The sequence below is a fragment of the Pezoporus occidentalis genome, unplaced genomic scaffold (genome assembly GCF_034315485.1).
Source record: "Pezoporus occidentalis ecotype Australia unplaced genomic scaffold, CSIRO_AGI_Poc_V1 ctg158, whole genome shotgun sequence".
In the NCBI taxonomy this organism is placed as follows: Eukaryota; Metazoa; Chordata; class Aves; order Psittaciformes; family Psittacidae; genus Pezoporus; species Pezoporus occidentalis.
The window spans coordinates 220,049-235,218 of NW_026913404.1; the positions used below are offsets into that span (position 1 = coordinate 220,049).

The 15,170-nt window shown below is 43.2% G+C and overlaps 2 protein-coding genes across 2 annotated transcripts in view; one reads left to right on the forward strand and one right to left on the reverse strand.

The window, feature by feature from the left end:
• Positions 1-13,963, forward strand: part of CLEC16A (C-type lectin domain containing 16A) — a 149,052-nt gene extending 135,089 nt beyond the window's left edge. Inside the window, exon 24 of the mRNA XM_062611832.1 lies at positions 13,936-13,963. The gene's annotated coding sequence lies outside the window, so the exon portion shown is untranslated. The remainder of the gene's footprint in view (positions 1-13,935) is intronic.
• Positions 10,574-13,638, reverse strand: SOCS1 (suppressor of cytokine signaling 1). The gene is made up of 2 exons (XM_062611867.1): positions 13,459-13,638; positions 10,574-11,558 (listed from the first exon to the last, which is right to left on the reverse strand). The coding sequence occupies exon 2, from the start codon at positions 11,481-11,483 to the stop codon at positions 10,860-10,862; it is 624 nt and encodes a 207-aa protein (XP_062467851.1). The 5' UTR covers positions 11,484-11,558; positions 13,459-13,638; the 3' UTR covers positions 10,574-10,859.
• Positions 13,964-15,170: the final 1,207 nt, after the last annotated feature.

Below are 15,170 nucleotides of genomic sequence, written 5' to 3' on the forward strand. Positions count from 1 at the left end.
TCATGGCAGGTCAATTATTTTGTTAGCACAGGCAACAGTCTATTTGTATTGTGCAACTCTTCCTAGGAACTGAACTGTGCTGGAGGACAGGAAATCATGGGAAGCAGGATGGACTTGAAATAAAACAAAAGGATTTGTTTTTCTTGTGTTTGGATGCCAGTGCCTCTTGAGCTAGAGTGACATACTGTACAATCTGTGCTTCTCATTATTCAGCTAAGCAAAAGGAAGACCTGCAAGAGATTAAAGTAAAAGTGAGTAGACTGTAGTTGTAATGATTGTCAGTTTAGTTTCTTTTCCCTTGATCTGTTTTGACGTGGTGACACGTGATCTCCACAGGTCAAACCTCCAGATTCTTGAACAGTTTTGAAAGGTGCTATTTCACAGAACTTCCTGAGCTGCACCTGGCCTATGCTGTCCTAATTTAAATGTATAAATGACAGCCTAACCCAGTGGACAGTATTTAAAGTTCAGCCACTTCTGTATGTTTTATAGCTAGTGATGCCACACTACTTTCATAATCTGCCTGCTACATGAAGTCTTTATGACTCAGACTGGGGAGTTTCATGAATCCTTTGCTCAGTTATGTAAAAAGGACACAGCTTTATGAAGGTGTTTAATAGGTGTCTCTTCCCCCTCCTTTTTTTTTCCTCTACAATCAGCCCATTATCTTAATTGTGCATTTAATGTGGATTAAGTTTGAATAAAAGAGAATGCATTCATTTCAGCTCAATCACTAGAGGCTGCTAAAACTGACCTGCAGTAAGTTCAAGCTTTAAAAACTGGGGCAACAGTAGCATAATCTGTATGGCTATTTAAGTGGCTTCCCCAAGTCCTCAAGGGCTCAGGCCTTCACTGCTCTCTGTGGGAACTGAGCAGTTTTGGGGCTATGCTGGATTATGTACCATGTCTGAATCTTGGGGTAAAAAGCTCTGAGCTAACTGTATAATTGTTCTACACTTGGGACTTCTTTTTTTTTTATAACAGAGATTCCATCTGGCAAGAGAAGCTGTGAGAACCATCTGTCTGCCCTTGCAGCTGCTATTCCCCCTGTGCAATTCTTTCAAAACCCAGCTCATATTTTCTCTGGCTCTCTTGAATGCATTACCTCCTTCCAAAAGTTCACAGCCTTACAGGATGCTTTCCTCTGACATGCTACAGTCTTCCCAGATTTCACACAGAATTTTCCTGTAGAGAGAAAACATATTCTCTCAAGGTTAGTTTTGATCTCAGTTCTGCTGACCACTAGAAATTGAATTAGGCTATGTAAGAAACCCTGAAGACCACTGGCCATTAGTTAAAGCTGGCATTTGCTTCAAGCTGGCCCTGCAGTGATTTTTTTTGTTCCACCAAAGGCCAGCATTCAAGATAGTGGAATTACACGTACGCTCATAAATTCACTCAAAGCCTATTTATACCAGCTTGGAGTATGCCTATGGACTGTGTTTAGCATCTGTATGGAATTGTCTTTGGGCTTCAACTGGGCTTCTATACAAAATTAACAGGTAATGGTTTGTGTACAGTAGTATAACTACAGCAGGATGTATGCAACAGTGAGCTTTTCCTTTCATTTGGGTCAGAAGTTCAGGTCTGGCAGATAAACTGTGGTATTTTAACATTCAAGGCGTCAGAAGAGATTATTCTTCCCCAGTAGCAATGCCACTGCTAAAACCTATCTATCTATCTGGGCTTCCAGTCCTAAAACATACTTTGGACTGATGTGAAATGTGCTGCATTTTAAAATCACTGTTGTCTTGAAACTATTGAAATTACAGAAAAAATGAGATATGCAGGAGAGCAAGGGGAAAATAATATAGGGATGGCCAAGAAAGGCAGCCCTGGAATGTGTAGTCCTCACATTATACCTAGTATACAGATACAGCCTTAATTGTGAGTCTCTTAATGCAGATTTGCAAGTCCTAAAATATTTCAGTATCTGTGATTGAAATTGTCATCATATTCACCTTGGCAATGAGCTTGTGTATGGTTAGGCATACAGTGCCTAAACTGCATTTGTGAGGAAGAAAGATTACCAAGGTTTTATTAGTTCCGAAGTATAATAAAAAAATACACAGAACAGGTTGTGCAGCTCACATGGACAACTTCAATCATATTTGTTTGAAAATTACATATAAAATAATAGACGTGAGAAAATACTCATAAGAGCAAATACTTCCTGATACCTAGGCCTTTGTACTTCTATTCCCCAGAGTTAAAAGACTTTTCCTAGACACGTGTGTGTATTACAGTAAATCTTCCAGGACTAGAGCATAATACCCATTGAACAAGTAAGGGAATGAAGGCATGGAAAGGTTAATAGAGTCAGAGTTTGAACCAAGAGACTTTTATCCTATTGTCAGAAAAATGTGGCATTTGTTGTGGTTTCAGCAGGACAGCTGTAAAAAGACTAGAAAGAATGAACTAAAAAAAGATAAACCTCTCTTTACTGAATACTCTGTTACTGAAAACCTTGCAGTGTTGCCTAATGGTCCAGAAAAGATGATACAAGTTCTGTTATGTGCTGTGAAAAATCAGTCTAAATTATCCATACAGGTAAAAGCTGGGTGGGAGATTACAAAGTAGTAGGATTTATAGAATAATCATATTCTATAGAGAGGCCAGAATGAAACTAAGGGTTCCTGATGCCTTGGAAAGGGCTCCGTCCACGAGCCTGAGGTGTAATAGTTTCACTCAAATTCTTTATGAATAGGTATTTTGTACAAATTATGTAATGCAAGATTAGAGAATCACAGGGGCAGGAGATAATTTCCTTGTTTGGAGTTAAGAACTGTAAGTCTCATTTCAGCAGCGCTTCACCCAAAGGCTGATTTTTTTTCCTTTTTATATTCTTTTCCTATCCCAAGTACTTCTGTAGCTAACTGGAGCATCCTTTGTGCTTTACAGCTTCAGTAGGCCCTGCTGTTTCACACTCCTCCTCATTCTGTGCTCCTGAAACAAAAGCTATTCTCCTTTATTTGCAAGTAGACTCAAGAGAAAATCCCTCTGACCAGTATGTACATGGCTTCTGTTCAATGCCAGACGGGTATGTGGGCCACTTACTCAGCTTTGAATATTAGATTTGAAGTGTTGCCAGTGTGTTCTGTACTAAGCTTAAAGTCTTCAAAACTGTGTGTCCCTGGCAGAAAGTTGGACATTTAAACTCTTACAAGTGCTAGAGACCTTTACAACTGCAACATACAAATCAGGTGAGATATTCTTACTCAATTCCCAAGTAGAAATCTGCAGCCTGTTGAAAAACCCATCCCTTAACAACATCCCTTAATTACCAATCTGACCTGGACTCCCATTGTGACATTCAGTTTGGCCCTAAAGATGAACAGGCTGGCTGGGAAACTCATCTCACCACCCATGAGATTCTTCCTGTGTCTGGCTTCTCAGGCTTTAGAAAAAGATGGAGAAACCCAGAAATCACTGTCCCTGTGTGAAAACACTCATGTCATCGCTGAGCCACCTTCTAGACTCCTGCTGCTTCAGCTGTCCACTCCAGAAAAAAGTTAACTGCTCTTTACAGTGAGCAGATGAACTCCAGCAACAGATTTACAAAGACTGTTTTTGGAAATGCTTTGCAAACCCAGTACTGAATGCTATAAACCAGTTTGTGCCTAGGGCTTGAGATGGTTTAGACAGCTCTGTCCTCTGAGCCAGTAATGAATGCCCTGTAAGGTCTAAGATTTCTCTCATTGCAGCCTTCTTTTTCTTTTCTTTACTGAATGGAAACTTAAAGGACTCATTTGGCATAACTGTAAAATTATGAGACAATATTTGTTGTAAATGCCAACCATGCACCTTTGTAATTAATGTCCATACAGAGGAAAACTATAGCAAACTGAAAGTGAACAGCAGGTTGAACTCATGCTCTATTATCACAGCACAGCCAGTCACTAGCTTTTTCTGTGCAGCAACAGTAGTAAGAAAATTGAAGTACTGAACTGTAGTTTCAGTTTGTTTTAAAGAGAAAGCAACTGCTATGTAATACTTGTAAAGCTTTCATGGCTCACTTAATTTTACCTTGTATAGCTGGCCTTGTTGGGAACCAGGAAGAAACATGAGGAAGGGTTCACACAGTGTCTTTTAGGCACCTCATTTACAGAGCTAACTGCCCCCTGGCAGTTAGGCATATCTCTCTGAAAGCTTATGATTTGCACCTAACTCAGCTGTTTAAAGTAGCTGGTGTGAACTGGTAAGCAAATAGGAGTGTAAAGGGGACAGAAAACCTAAAATAATCTCTGAAGCATTTGTCAAAACTATTTCTGAACAGATTGTATATGTAGAATACATGCCAGAAGAGTCAAGCAAGAAGGTTTACCAATTTTTAATCTGGGGAGAGCTAAGAAGGTAGTAGCCTTACACCTTGTGAAGCATTGAGCATACTCATCTGCCATTACACTGGTAACTTTTCACTCTATCCTGACTTAACCTGGGAGCATTGTAACCAAATTAAAGGATGGCTTTATAGCTACATGAAAAGTACAGACTTTGAGATTTGATCCCACCTGTGTCTGTGTTCTCAAGCTTTCTCCCTGTCCCCTGACACCACCACTGAATGCCCCAGCGTTCATCTCAGCGAAGCCACCCTTTACCAATATCTCCTCTGAAAATTTGCTGATTATTTTTCCATTTTTTTTCTTGGTTGCTACCAAGAGTTCATTTTTCTCCTTTATCATCATTAACATGCTCACCTGTGTACCTATTATGTGTCTTGACTATTGAAACCACTGATCTCTTTCCTGCTTCTCAAAGTCCAGAGTAGAGTATCAGGAGTCCAGTAAGTGGTCAGATAAAAAAGGGCCAAATAGTTGTTTCTTTTTCAACAGAGCCAGGATTTCCATTTATACTATGAAAAGGAATTAAAACAGAGCACAGAAATTCCAAGAGATACAACAGCTTCTAGGTGAATGCCTAAACTACTTATCCTACTTCCCTATCCAGCTGGGTGCATCTCTCCAGGTCTTTTGTTTGTGTGGCCTGCACATCTTATTTTAGCACTGTAGTTACAGTTTCTTCATTATCTGCATTTCAGCAGCCTGAGAGAGGGAGGAGCTTGATTTATAGCAACTTCAGATTTCTTTCCCAATGTGTTCAACTAAGACTGATGATGAAGACTTTAATCTTTCTGCCCTTGTTACCAAGCTCAGTAAGTCCAGGTGGCAAATAGCTCACATTACATAAAAGAAGGTAGCCCAGTCCTATTTGGTCAGCTAAAGAGAAAAAATGTCCCACCATCTACTTTAGGGCTTTATTCCCTCTCCACCTGCATGCATGCCATGGTGCTGTTGGAATCTCAAATGGAAAGAGAGCTGTGACACTGGCTGGACATGCTGATGGTTGGAAAATATAAGTTGCATTGTAATGCAGCCAGTGTGTTAACTGGTAGAACACATGGAAGAGGACAGTAAATTCTTTAGTGCTTGACGTCCTTCAGTTGTGATTGGATGTCTGCCTAAAACCTCTACTAAGTTTAATTGCACATAACTGGCTTTGATAATGTTCTCTGATGCAGCAGGCATAACTATGCACTTTGCAGGAATAACTCTTCACTGCAGAAAATTCCTGGTAAAACTTCTGAAGCCTTTATTTATGTACAGAAAGTCAAACTAGATGAAGGTATCAGTAAAATATAAGCAAAGGGGCATTGTGGAACTAATGTCCACTAATAATCACTAGATCTGGTCCACAAGTTGCATTAAGTTAACAACACTGTGTGTACATCCTGAGCATATGAAGTACTGCAAGTGCAGAGCTGATCAGGTCAGAGTGTCCCCTCAGGATTCCCAGCACCATTCTGAATCTCCTTGTGGAATATCTCACTGTGAACCTGAACTACAGGCTGTAGAATTCAGAATCATGTGTAAACAAGGTACTATTAAGATTAAACCAACTAACCCTTTCCTGTAACAAATACAGACCTAAAAAGGAATTCAATATGCTGAAAGGAAGAGGCATTTCATGAGTATTTCTGTGGAAGAAGTAATAAGTGTTTGGCAATAGATAAGCGTGTAAGAAGCCTCTGATTAAAACCATACTAATCACTTTTTTTTTTTTGCCACTCAGTCAGCTCTTTACTTCCATAGCCATGTCTAGAGGAATTATGCACACCTAAAAACACAGCACAGAGGCCAGTGGATCTTATGTAGTAAAAAATGAGTAAATCTTCACAGTTGCTTTATTTCAGTTAGCAGTAGGGAACAAAAAAGCCCTAACCTCTGTTGGTGAAGATGAACCTTTGTGCTCACAAGCAGAAGCAAGTCATAATGTAATAATTCACAGAAGGAGACTGAACTCTGAGAGAGTGATTACTATATTTATCGTTCTTCTACATGGCTGGGAACTACAAAAAATATAACTGAGATTAAAATGACAACAGAAAGGTAATCCTACTTTGTTTTGCTAATAGTATCAAGAGGAGTAGAATGAAGGATTCTGAGGAAATGTGGCTTCTGGCAAGGCTGGTTATTTTCTTTATTCTGTTTGACTGCTGTTGCATCCTCACGATATCTGCTCCTCTCATAGCTGAAGATTACAGGGTAATTGCTTTGCTATGCAATAGCATCATCTCTGTCACTCTTGTCCTTGATAACCACAGCCAAAGCATGTCACTGAGGTCCAGATACAGGGGAAATGTTTTTGGCATGTGGCTGACTCGCCCATCTGTCAGTCAGGAGTTTACAGTCTGACTTTTTGGGCTTTGCTGTTTTGCCGTGCTTGAGCAGTGGTTACATGCTGGGGTACGTGGGAGAATTTGGGCTTTTCTTTATGCTTCCTGCTGGCCTGTGGTTCTGTTATTTCATGGTGACACAAAGAGCAAACTGGACCCACATACAGCAAACTTGCTATGTTGGGAAACAGCTGTGGAGGAAAAAGACAGATACAGTGACAGAATCTGAGTACTGTGCAGCAGTATGACAACAGGCAAGTGAGTGGTAATGAGAAGTCCTGAACAGCACTTCTTGGCAACTGGGAGAAACATCCTGGGAACCTACTGCTCATGCAGTTGTTAGCTTACATTTTGTGCAGAAAACAATGCAGAGTCTGAATTAAATTGCTGTTACACAGCCTTTGTCTCAAAGCTGGAATTTATGAATAAATGCATTGCTCACATGCTGTTAGCACCATGAATGGAGGGGTGGAAGGAGACCCAGGGACTGAATGACAACCCAGCACAATGGAAAAGCTGACACTGGATCTGAAGGAGAAGGTTCAGGAAGTGGATACACTGTTCAATAGAGGTTTAAGTACAAGCTGGGTGAAAAGTATTGATGGCTAGATACAATCAGTGTGTTGCCCTAGGGACACTTTTTTCTTAACTGTTGAAAATAGCATCAGTGCTGACTGCAGCTGAAGCATCATTTCTTGTAAATGACTTCAATCATAACAGAATTAGTGTAACCACAGCTTCACAGTGGGTAAGGTTATGTATGTCATTCAGGAGGCTCCTCCTGAGCATTCAGTAACTCTTCGTGCTTAAATTAACCAGGTTCTCCGAACATCTACAGTTCTATGAATCAGCTCTATTCGTTAGCAAGTGTTTTGCAGCTGCAGCAAGGTATGTAAATTAACCTACTCTGAAAGTGACTGTGTGTTTCAGTCTTTAAGAAGAGAGGAAGCCTCAGTCTTGCTGCCTGTGGTCATAGGAGTGTTTCGCTGGAGCAGGGTTGGCTAGTGTCCCAGAAGGACCCTGCTGCACAGTTCCCACCCTGCTGTTCTCTGTGGGACAGAGACCTCCAGGGTCCTGCGGGTGATACAGCCATGCTGCAAATGGTATCATTTTAAAGCTGTCCATTCCCACTAACTAAATACTGCAGTCTCTTCAGGAAAGAGACTTAGCTCTGCTCAGCTCTGCCCCTGAGCATGGCTCAAATTCTTCTGTAATCCTTTATCGGATTGACTATTTACTTCACTTTCCAGCCACAGGCAGGAGTGAAGAGGTCAGAGGAAAGAGCTGGGAAGCAGGGGAGGAACTGGAAACACCACTCTTCACATACTGTTTAGCAGGGTGGATTAAAATCACTGCACTGTTACGTGTTTCCATTGATTTAGGTGCAGAATCCTGCAAATTCCCTGTTTGACCTTGCTGGTACTTTATTAAACAGAGGATGAGAGATTTGACACCTAGAATTACTGCAGAAATCTCCAGGAGACTTCTAATAGGGCCCTTAGATGTGACAGAGTCCTTAAGTCCATGCATACAAGCAAACATTTTAGAGAACCCTTCATTAGCTCTTACAGAGGGCAAGTCAGAGTGACGTTGTGAACACACATACTGTGGGTAGGGATTTCTTAACTGCTTTGGACCAAGCTACATACACCTGCTAGAGAGAGAATCTGCCTGGCCACTGCATTATTGTATGCTGGGGGGGGGGGCAGAAAAGGTGGGAAGGAAAGGAAGAAAGGAGAAGAAGAATAAGGCAGGTGAAAAAATGCATAGCTTAAAATGCAAGCCTGTTTTGTCTCCTGTTTCCTGAAGAGACCTTTTATACAATTCTGATGTTCTTGTCCTTATTTACACTTTTGATTATATATTTTTCTGAGCTAGCCCACATTTACATTTCATATGAAAGACAAAATGAAGGCATTTAGGAGGGAGTATACGGATTATTTCTGCTAAACTTACTCTAAAGCAATAAAAGGGAAAAAGAAAGTAGGTTTGTTTCTGCCAGGAAGAAAATGAAATGGGCTCAATCCTTATGCCTTTCATTCCCTGCCTCTCAGGTGGAAGCCCCTTACTGCATATCTAGGTCTAGTTTTGTTTGGTTTTGCCAGGGGTAGTGGACAGCCTTCTAAGCTTGTTCTACTATTAATGTGGTAAAGTGGACACTCATTTGTACAGCTAGGCAAGAGTCATTAGTTTGGGGCCTAAAGGATTAAAAGGTACTACAGTGTGGGGCTGGGAAAAGAGGACAGAAAAAGGGATAACAATCTCTGCTGACAGCAAAACAGTTTGGCAGCCTTCAATCTACAAAGACTCTTATTTTTTCCCCCAGTTTAACTTCTTAAAGCTATTCACATTCAGGTAGTTTTGCTCTTTTGCTCCTCTTTCTTATCTGCTACTTAACACAGCCTTCACTACTTCCCCAGTTTATATCCTTGCAGCTGCTGTGGGAAAATGCATCATTCAGCAACTAATTCCAGCTTTAGAATGAAGCAGAAATGCTGTCTACTAATCTCAACCAGGGATGGCTGACAAGGGAAAGGAGACTGCTAGGCAGAGCCAATCCAAAGAACATTTTTAGGGAAGCATGACAGTAAAGGATCACATGATACTGTCTGTATGTTCTTTCTTTTTCCCTTTCTCAGTGTCCAATGCACTGTGAGTGATCCTTCGTCATGTTTGAGGAGGTATCCTATCTATTCAAAAGAAACATCAAGTACCTAAGAGCTGATTCTGTAAATGACTTAACAAATTATTCAGGGAGGAACACTATATAACACTCAGTGTTTCGTAAAAGTGGATTTAGCTTTAAAAGGAATGTGAATTACAGCCAAGGGGGAGACCTTTTATCTTCCAAACTCTAAAGATGACTTCATTTACTGCTTACAGTTGCTGTAAGCACTGTAGATCTGTGCTGATAGAGCACATTTCTGTGAAAGACTCTGCCTTCTTTTAAGTGATTTGGTTCAGCTGGTTTTCTAAGTCAGCTTTTCATGGATTTCAGGAAATGCTTGAGGGAGGGCAGAACCACTTAATCATAATACAGGTGACATTTTGCCACATTGGGCATCTCAGTCATTTACAGTTACAGCTCTATGGGGCAGATTTTGCCTTTTGTGAGCAGGTAGAAACCCAGTAGTGCCTTCACTAATCTTCTACAAACAGTAGCTAAAAAGAGTCTGATACTTTAACTTTCTTTGAATGAAGTTTAGCCATTAGAAATTCTAGCTACAAATCTATAGGCTTATGCTTTCTTGATATTGTCACAGATTCTTTCAAAATATCACATCTATGCTCTGTAGTTCACCAGGAATCTGGGACATCTTTTTGAAGTCTAAAGTTGTCTGCACCTTTGCCATTTCATGTATGCCAATTTAAAGAGAGAACTAAGCTATCCTTCCCCCAGTGCATCATAGTGACACAGTGTTCACAGACCTTTCAAGTGTGAGAATGGCATTTCTGGACAGTTTTATTTTTCCCTGCTGACATTCATGTGGTTTGTTATGTCAGACAGGAGCCTCTGCTTGCTTACAGCCTTGTAGCTTTTAATAGAAATAAGGCAAGGAGAGTTGGTGCAATTAGCTCAGTGAAGGGTTCAATTCTCTTTCAAATATTATGCACCACTCTACTCTTAACATGCTGTTCCTGCTCTCATGGATTTAGGAGAAGAGAGCTAGATTCCTGGGCAGATTCATCCTGAGGACATTTTCTACTCACTTTCATCTTTCTGTTTTAAGTTTTTTGGGCAGCAATCCTCTGTCTGTTTGGATTAACACTAAAACAGGCTAGTTCAGTAGGGGAGAAAGCAGGACCACATAGAAATCTGTCTGCACTTACACACTCAATCAGCAGTTCATCAACAGAATAGGTACCCAGAACCTTTAAAACTAAAACCAGAGATGCTACTTTTTTTAAAAAGTTTCACAATAAAATTTATTATGTTAATATCATTTAAAATATTATAAAATAATAAAATATTCTGCTTGGCAGAAAAATTATGCCAGGGTTTTAAGACCCCAGGTTTGTGCAAATAGTTTTTGTAAACATAAGAAGTCAAGTGTTCAAGTTCCATCCCAAAATACAGTAAATTGCTACAAAAATAAGTTTGCTCACTGTCAAACATGGTTAAAAACCCAGGAAGCTGGATTTCTTCACACATCTCTCACACGTCCCTATACAGTTAATGCTGTACTTATATCTGAAACGGGAAGGATTTCAGATAGTCCTTTAAAACAGGATTGAGGGGAATCTGGTTCAAGTTCTCTCTTCCAAAAGTCTTCACAATGCTTTTCCGGCAGAGCTCCTGCAGGGCCTGCATGCGGACTTTACGCAGGGGGGTAACCAGTACCTTCCTCGGGGAGCTTAGGTAATGTTCCAGCAGCTTAAAAAGACAGTCAAAAGTCTCTTTGCTGCCATCCAGGCTGAAATACCCAGCCTGAAAGTTTATCCGGATGCTGGTGGGCCCAGTCGCAGTCTTAACACTGATGGCAAAGAAGCAATTCTTCTGTGTGCTGTCCCTGATGAGGAAGGTGCCCTCAGGCTCAGACTTCAGCTTCTCATGGGCAGCACTGACAGTCAGAGGTCCCCAGTAGAAGCCACAGGCTTCTAGAAGGCTGCTGGCTCGAGTGATGCTACCGAAATCCGCTTGCGAGCGAAAGGTTCGGAAGTGAGTGTTGCTCTGTGCCTGCACAGTGCCGGGCCGGCCTGGGCCCTGGTAGCTTCGAGCCTGTGAACGATCCTGTGCCGGAGGGTCAAGTAGACACCTTGGGTCTGCTGCAACTGCATTATCTGCTGACACCTTGCTGTGCGCTACCATCCTACAGCCTAGACCAGCGGATGCGGTCTTCCATAGCGTCAGTGGCTACGGCAGGGCAGCTTTCCAGCAGCCAATCTGAAATACCAAAGAAACACAGTGTGAGATCCCCAGAGAAAAGTGGCTACAATCTCTGAATGACCAAGTCTTCCATTCATATGCCTCCCACCCATCATAAAATAATGAAATATTCATTTGCCAATTCACACTGGGCAAAAAAACTGACAGGATTAGCAGAGATGGCAAAGTCCAAAGCTCCAAAAATATTTAGCAAGAATCATTAACAGCTACAGAAGATAACAGTTTCCCTGCTATGAGCCCACAAAAGCATACTGGGACCTGGAATGAGTCACACAACATCAATGAGCAGTTTTCTTGTATCAGGTTCTCGAGGTTTTTAGATAACAGAGCAAGGTTTTACAACTGAGTTACCAATTTCTCATCACCTCTCTTTCCCTTCCCCAATATCAGTTTGATGTCACAATTCGGACAACATCATTATTTGGTGCGCTGTGTGAAAAAGAGAAAGTGGGTGAAAGTAATGTAAACTCTGCAGTTGGGTCTGGCCCTGGATAACTGGGGAACAGGGTAAGGTGAATAGGTGCCATTGTGTGACGGGAGTGTAATTTGGAAGGGCAGCCTGTACCACTGCCAGTTTACACAGTAATCCTAAAACTACTTTCCTCTCTCCTGTTAACCTGAGGCTCAGCCATAAAAGGCAATTTCCCATTCTCCTTTCTCTTGGGACGGCAGTGCTACAACCTCACTAGTTTACACAAATCAACCTCTATGAACCCTTAAAGCATTACTCCTCAGTCTCTCTTTTTTTTTTTTTATATTACATGCACTTTAAGTGGCCCAATCTAAATTGCTTCCTATTGATATATCTTTCAGCATGAGGGACTAAATTCATCCCTCGTGTTACTTCAAAGGAATTAGCAGTGCTGCACCAGGAATGAGTTTGGCCTGAAATGTCTGCCTCTGACAGCGGGGTTCAATACATCTCCCCTGACTGCCTTGACCTTACTGGCAAGCATAGATTTTAGGATTTATCCCTACAGTCAGATATAGATCTGTAGTAGCAGCTTGTTGAGAAACCTTGAAGTATTCTCAGAAATGAATCCCTCAGCCATCTTACATTTCAGGGTAACATGCTAATGAGGATTTCAGAGAAAGCACACAGCTGGATTCCTGTCTGTGCTAATTTAACAGCTTAATGTTTGGTTTCATTTAGGTCATCTTACCTCCTGAAACAGCAAAAAAGGGCTGTAAAATCCTTATGCTGGCAAGTAACTTAGCAGGCTGAAAGCAGCACTGGGCTTTCTTTACACAGCCAAAGGAACCTGATGTCAGTTTTTCCAATTACTGGGCCAGGATTATTACTCATTATTTAAGTTAACAAAAATTAAATCTCATGGCACGCTGGTGAGAAATAACCACAAAACCCGCGATCTCGAACTCGCAGGACTCCTTAGCCGGAACCGTCCGTAGCCAAGGACTTTGCAGTGCCTTTCCTAAGGGCACAGAGCAAACTCGGGGCACGCCAGTCTTCAGAGCCTGACAGCCAGCGCCGGTAGGCGATACCGGGGTGCTTCTCTCCTCCGGGGCAGAAGCCGGTACGATGCCCACCCGCCCGCTCGCTCGCTCCGTGCCGGGGCTGCGCGGGGCCCTGCCGGGGAGGATGCGGGTCCTTGGAGGAGAAGGGTGCCGTGCAAAGCCCGCTGCGTGCTCACTTTAGTGTTGTTCTCGCAGTTTTATACCGAGCACGATAGCTCCGTCTTGAACGCGGACATTGAGCCAAGAAAGGGGGGAGGGGGGAACAAAACCAAAAAAAAAAACCAAAAAGACACCCCCCCTCCAAAGCCACCAGGTTCGGCACGGCTCCCTGGCCGTGCCTCCGGGGTCCCTCCTCTGTAACCGCGGCGCAGGAGCGCTGGGCTCTCGAGAACCCCGTGGGGAAGAGCTCTCCCTCCCTTACCTTCGCCCGGCGGCTACTCCTGGCCCCGGCGGCCGGCTGAGCATTCTCGGCGCGGGGGCCGTGCCTGGCGCCGCATCAGCCGGGGCTCCCGCGGGCGGGCGGCACCTCCAGCGCTCTGGGCCCGCTCATCCCTGCCGCTTTCTATTTAACGCGGCGGCGCTTTTCTGCGCGGCGGCTCCTCCCCTGCCTTCTGCGAAAACACGTGGCCGCAGCTTCACTTTCACTTTCCGAACAGTTACAGCCGAGCCGAGCCGAGCCGAGCCGAGCCAGCCCACCCCAGCCCAGCCCTGTCCGCGGCTTCCGGCACTCGAGGAGCTCGCTTAGGGCTGCCGGTGCTGTGGAACGCCGGCGGTGGGGCTGCTGCGCTCGGCTCGGCTCGGCTCGGCTCCGCCCCGCCCCGCATGTCCCCGTCTTTGGTTCACCCCATGTCTTCTGTCCGACTAAACCAGTGGTTGTTCTTTATTTTCTCTTCTCCAGACAGCGCCAGCAAAGCGGCGGTGCGCAAGGCGCCCCTGGGTAGCGGCAGGCAGCTGCTGCAGGGTCAGGCTGGCTCGGCTGCCTGGGAAGCCCAAGCGCGGACGTGCTCCGAGGCCAAAGGGAGGCGAGGGAACCTTAGAAGTAGGTGATGGACAAGGCTCTAACCTGGCAGCTAGCTCAAAACGTGGGGGAAAAAAAACGACAAGAAAAGCGAGCAAGTAACCAACGTGGGAAGTGTTAACTTGAAGATAGCTGCTGTCCTCAAAGCTAAAAGGTCAGTATGGACAGAACAGGTGAGAGAACCTAACATGTAACTTAAACGTCTGAGAAGGGGAGTAAATTTAAACAAATAATAATTTTAAAGTGAGAAAAGCATTCAGAGAAATCTGTGGTACTTCCACAGAGACGACTGTGCAGACACTACCCTTGGATTTGAGTTCTCAAAACAGAATTTCCCTGGGGTTTTCTACAGGGTAATCAGATTTAAAAGTAACTGTTCAAATCCCCAGCTGTATTTATAACCTTTGTCAGAAGCCAGTGCAGGAGGCTTGAGATGCTGTTCTGCTCACCCAGAGGGAGGTTTGAAACATCAAGTACCCAATTAGGGTCTTATGCCCTCTCTTAAGTGGGTGATTCCTAAAGTAGTAACCAACATCTGTCTACAACACCAAGAAGTTTTCTTCTGATTATTCCTTATCTCTTTGGAAGCCAAGTGGCCTTATCAGTGCCTTGCACAGTAATTCATCTGCTCAGGCATGTGCAAAAATACAGAAACTCCGTGAAGAATTCCACTGACTCTTGGATCTGCAATGACTACACTTATGTACTGCTTCCAGAGCACATGTGGTCAGGGGCATCCAGTATGACATGCGAGTTTTGCAGCCAGAATGCTTCCTTATGTTGGGAGCAGGGAAAGGATGTTTTTCCCCTTGCAGTCAACAGCACTTGTGACAAGGAAATGTTTCTGTCAAATTCTGAAGGGGACAGAAGCTGGGAAGCACTTGTGAGTTGTCCTTTGGGATGAAGTTGAGGGAATTTATTTCCTGCTTTGAGACTGAATATTCTTTCCAAAATCCAGTGTGGTCACAGACTGAGTTAACCTGATGGCAATACAGCGCCTTAGTGATGTGCAGCCAGTGGACAACAGGTCAACCTGGAAATTTCTGATGCTTACCAAAATTTACTGCTTATGGTCTGTCATGTGACAGTATAGTTGTCATGAATTTGGAGAAACA

What these genes read in the sequence shown, in the direction of transcription:
- SOCS1 (XM_062611867.1), bottom strand. Translation starts at nt 11,483, where the DNA reads ATGGTAGCGCACAGCAAGGTGTCAGCAGATAATGCAGTTGCAGCAGAC.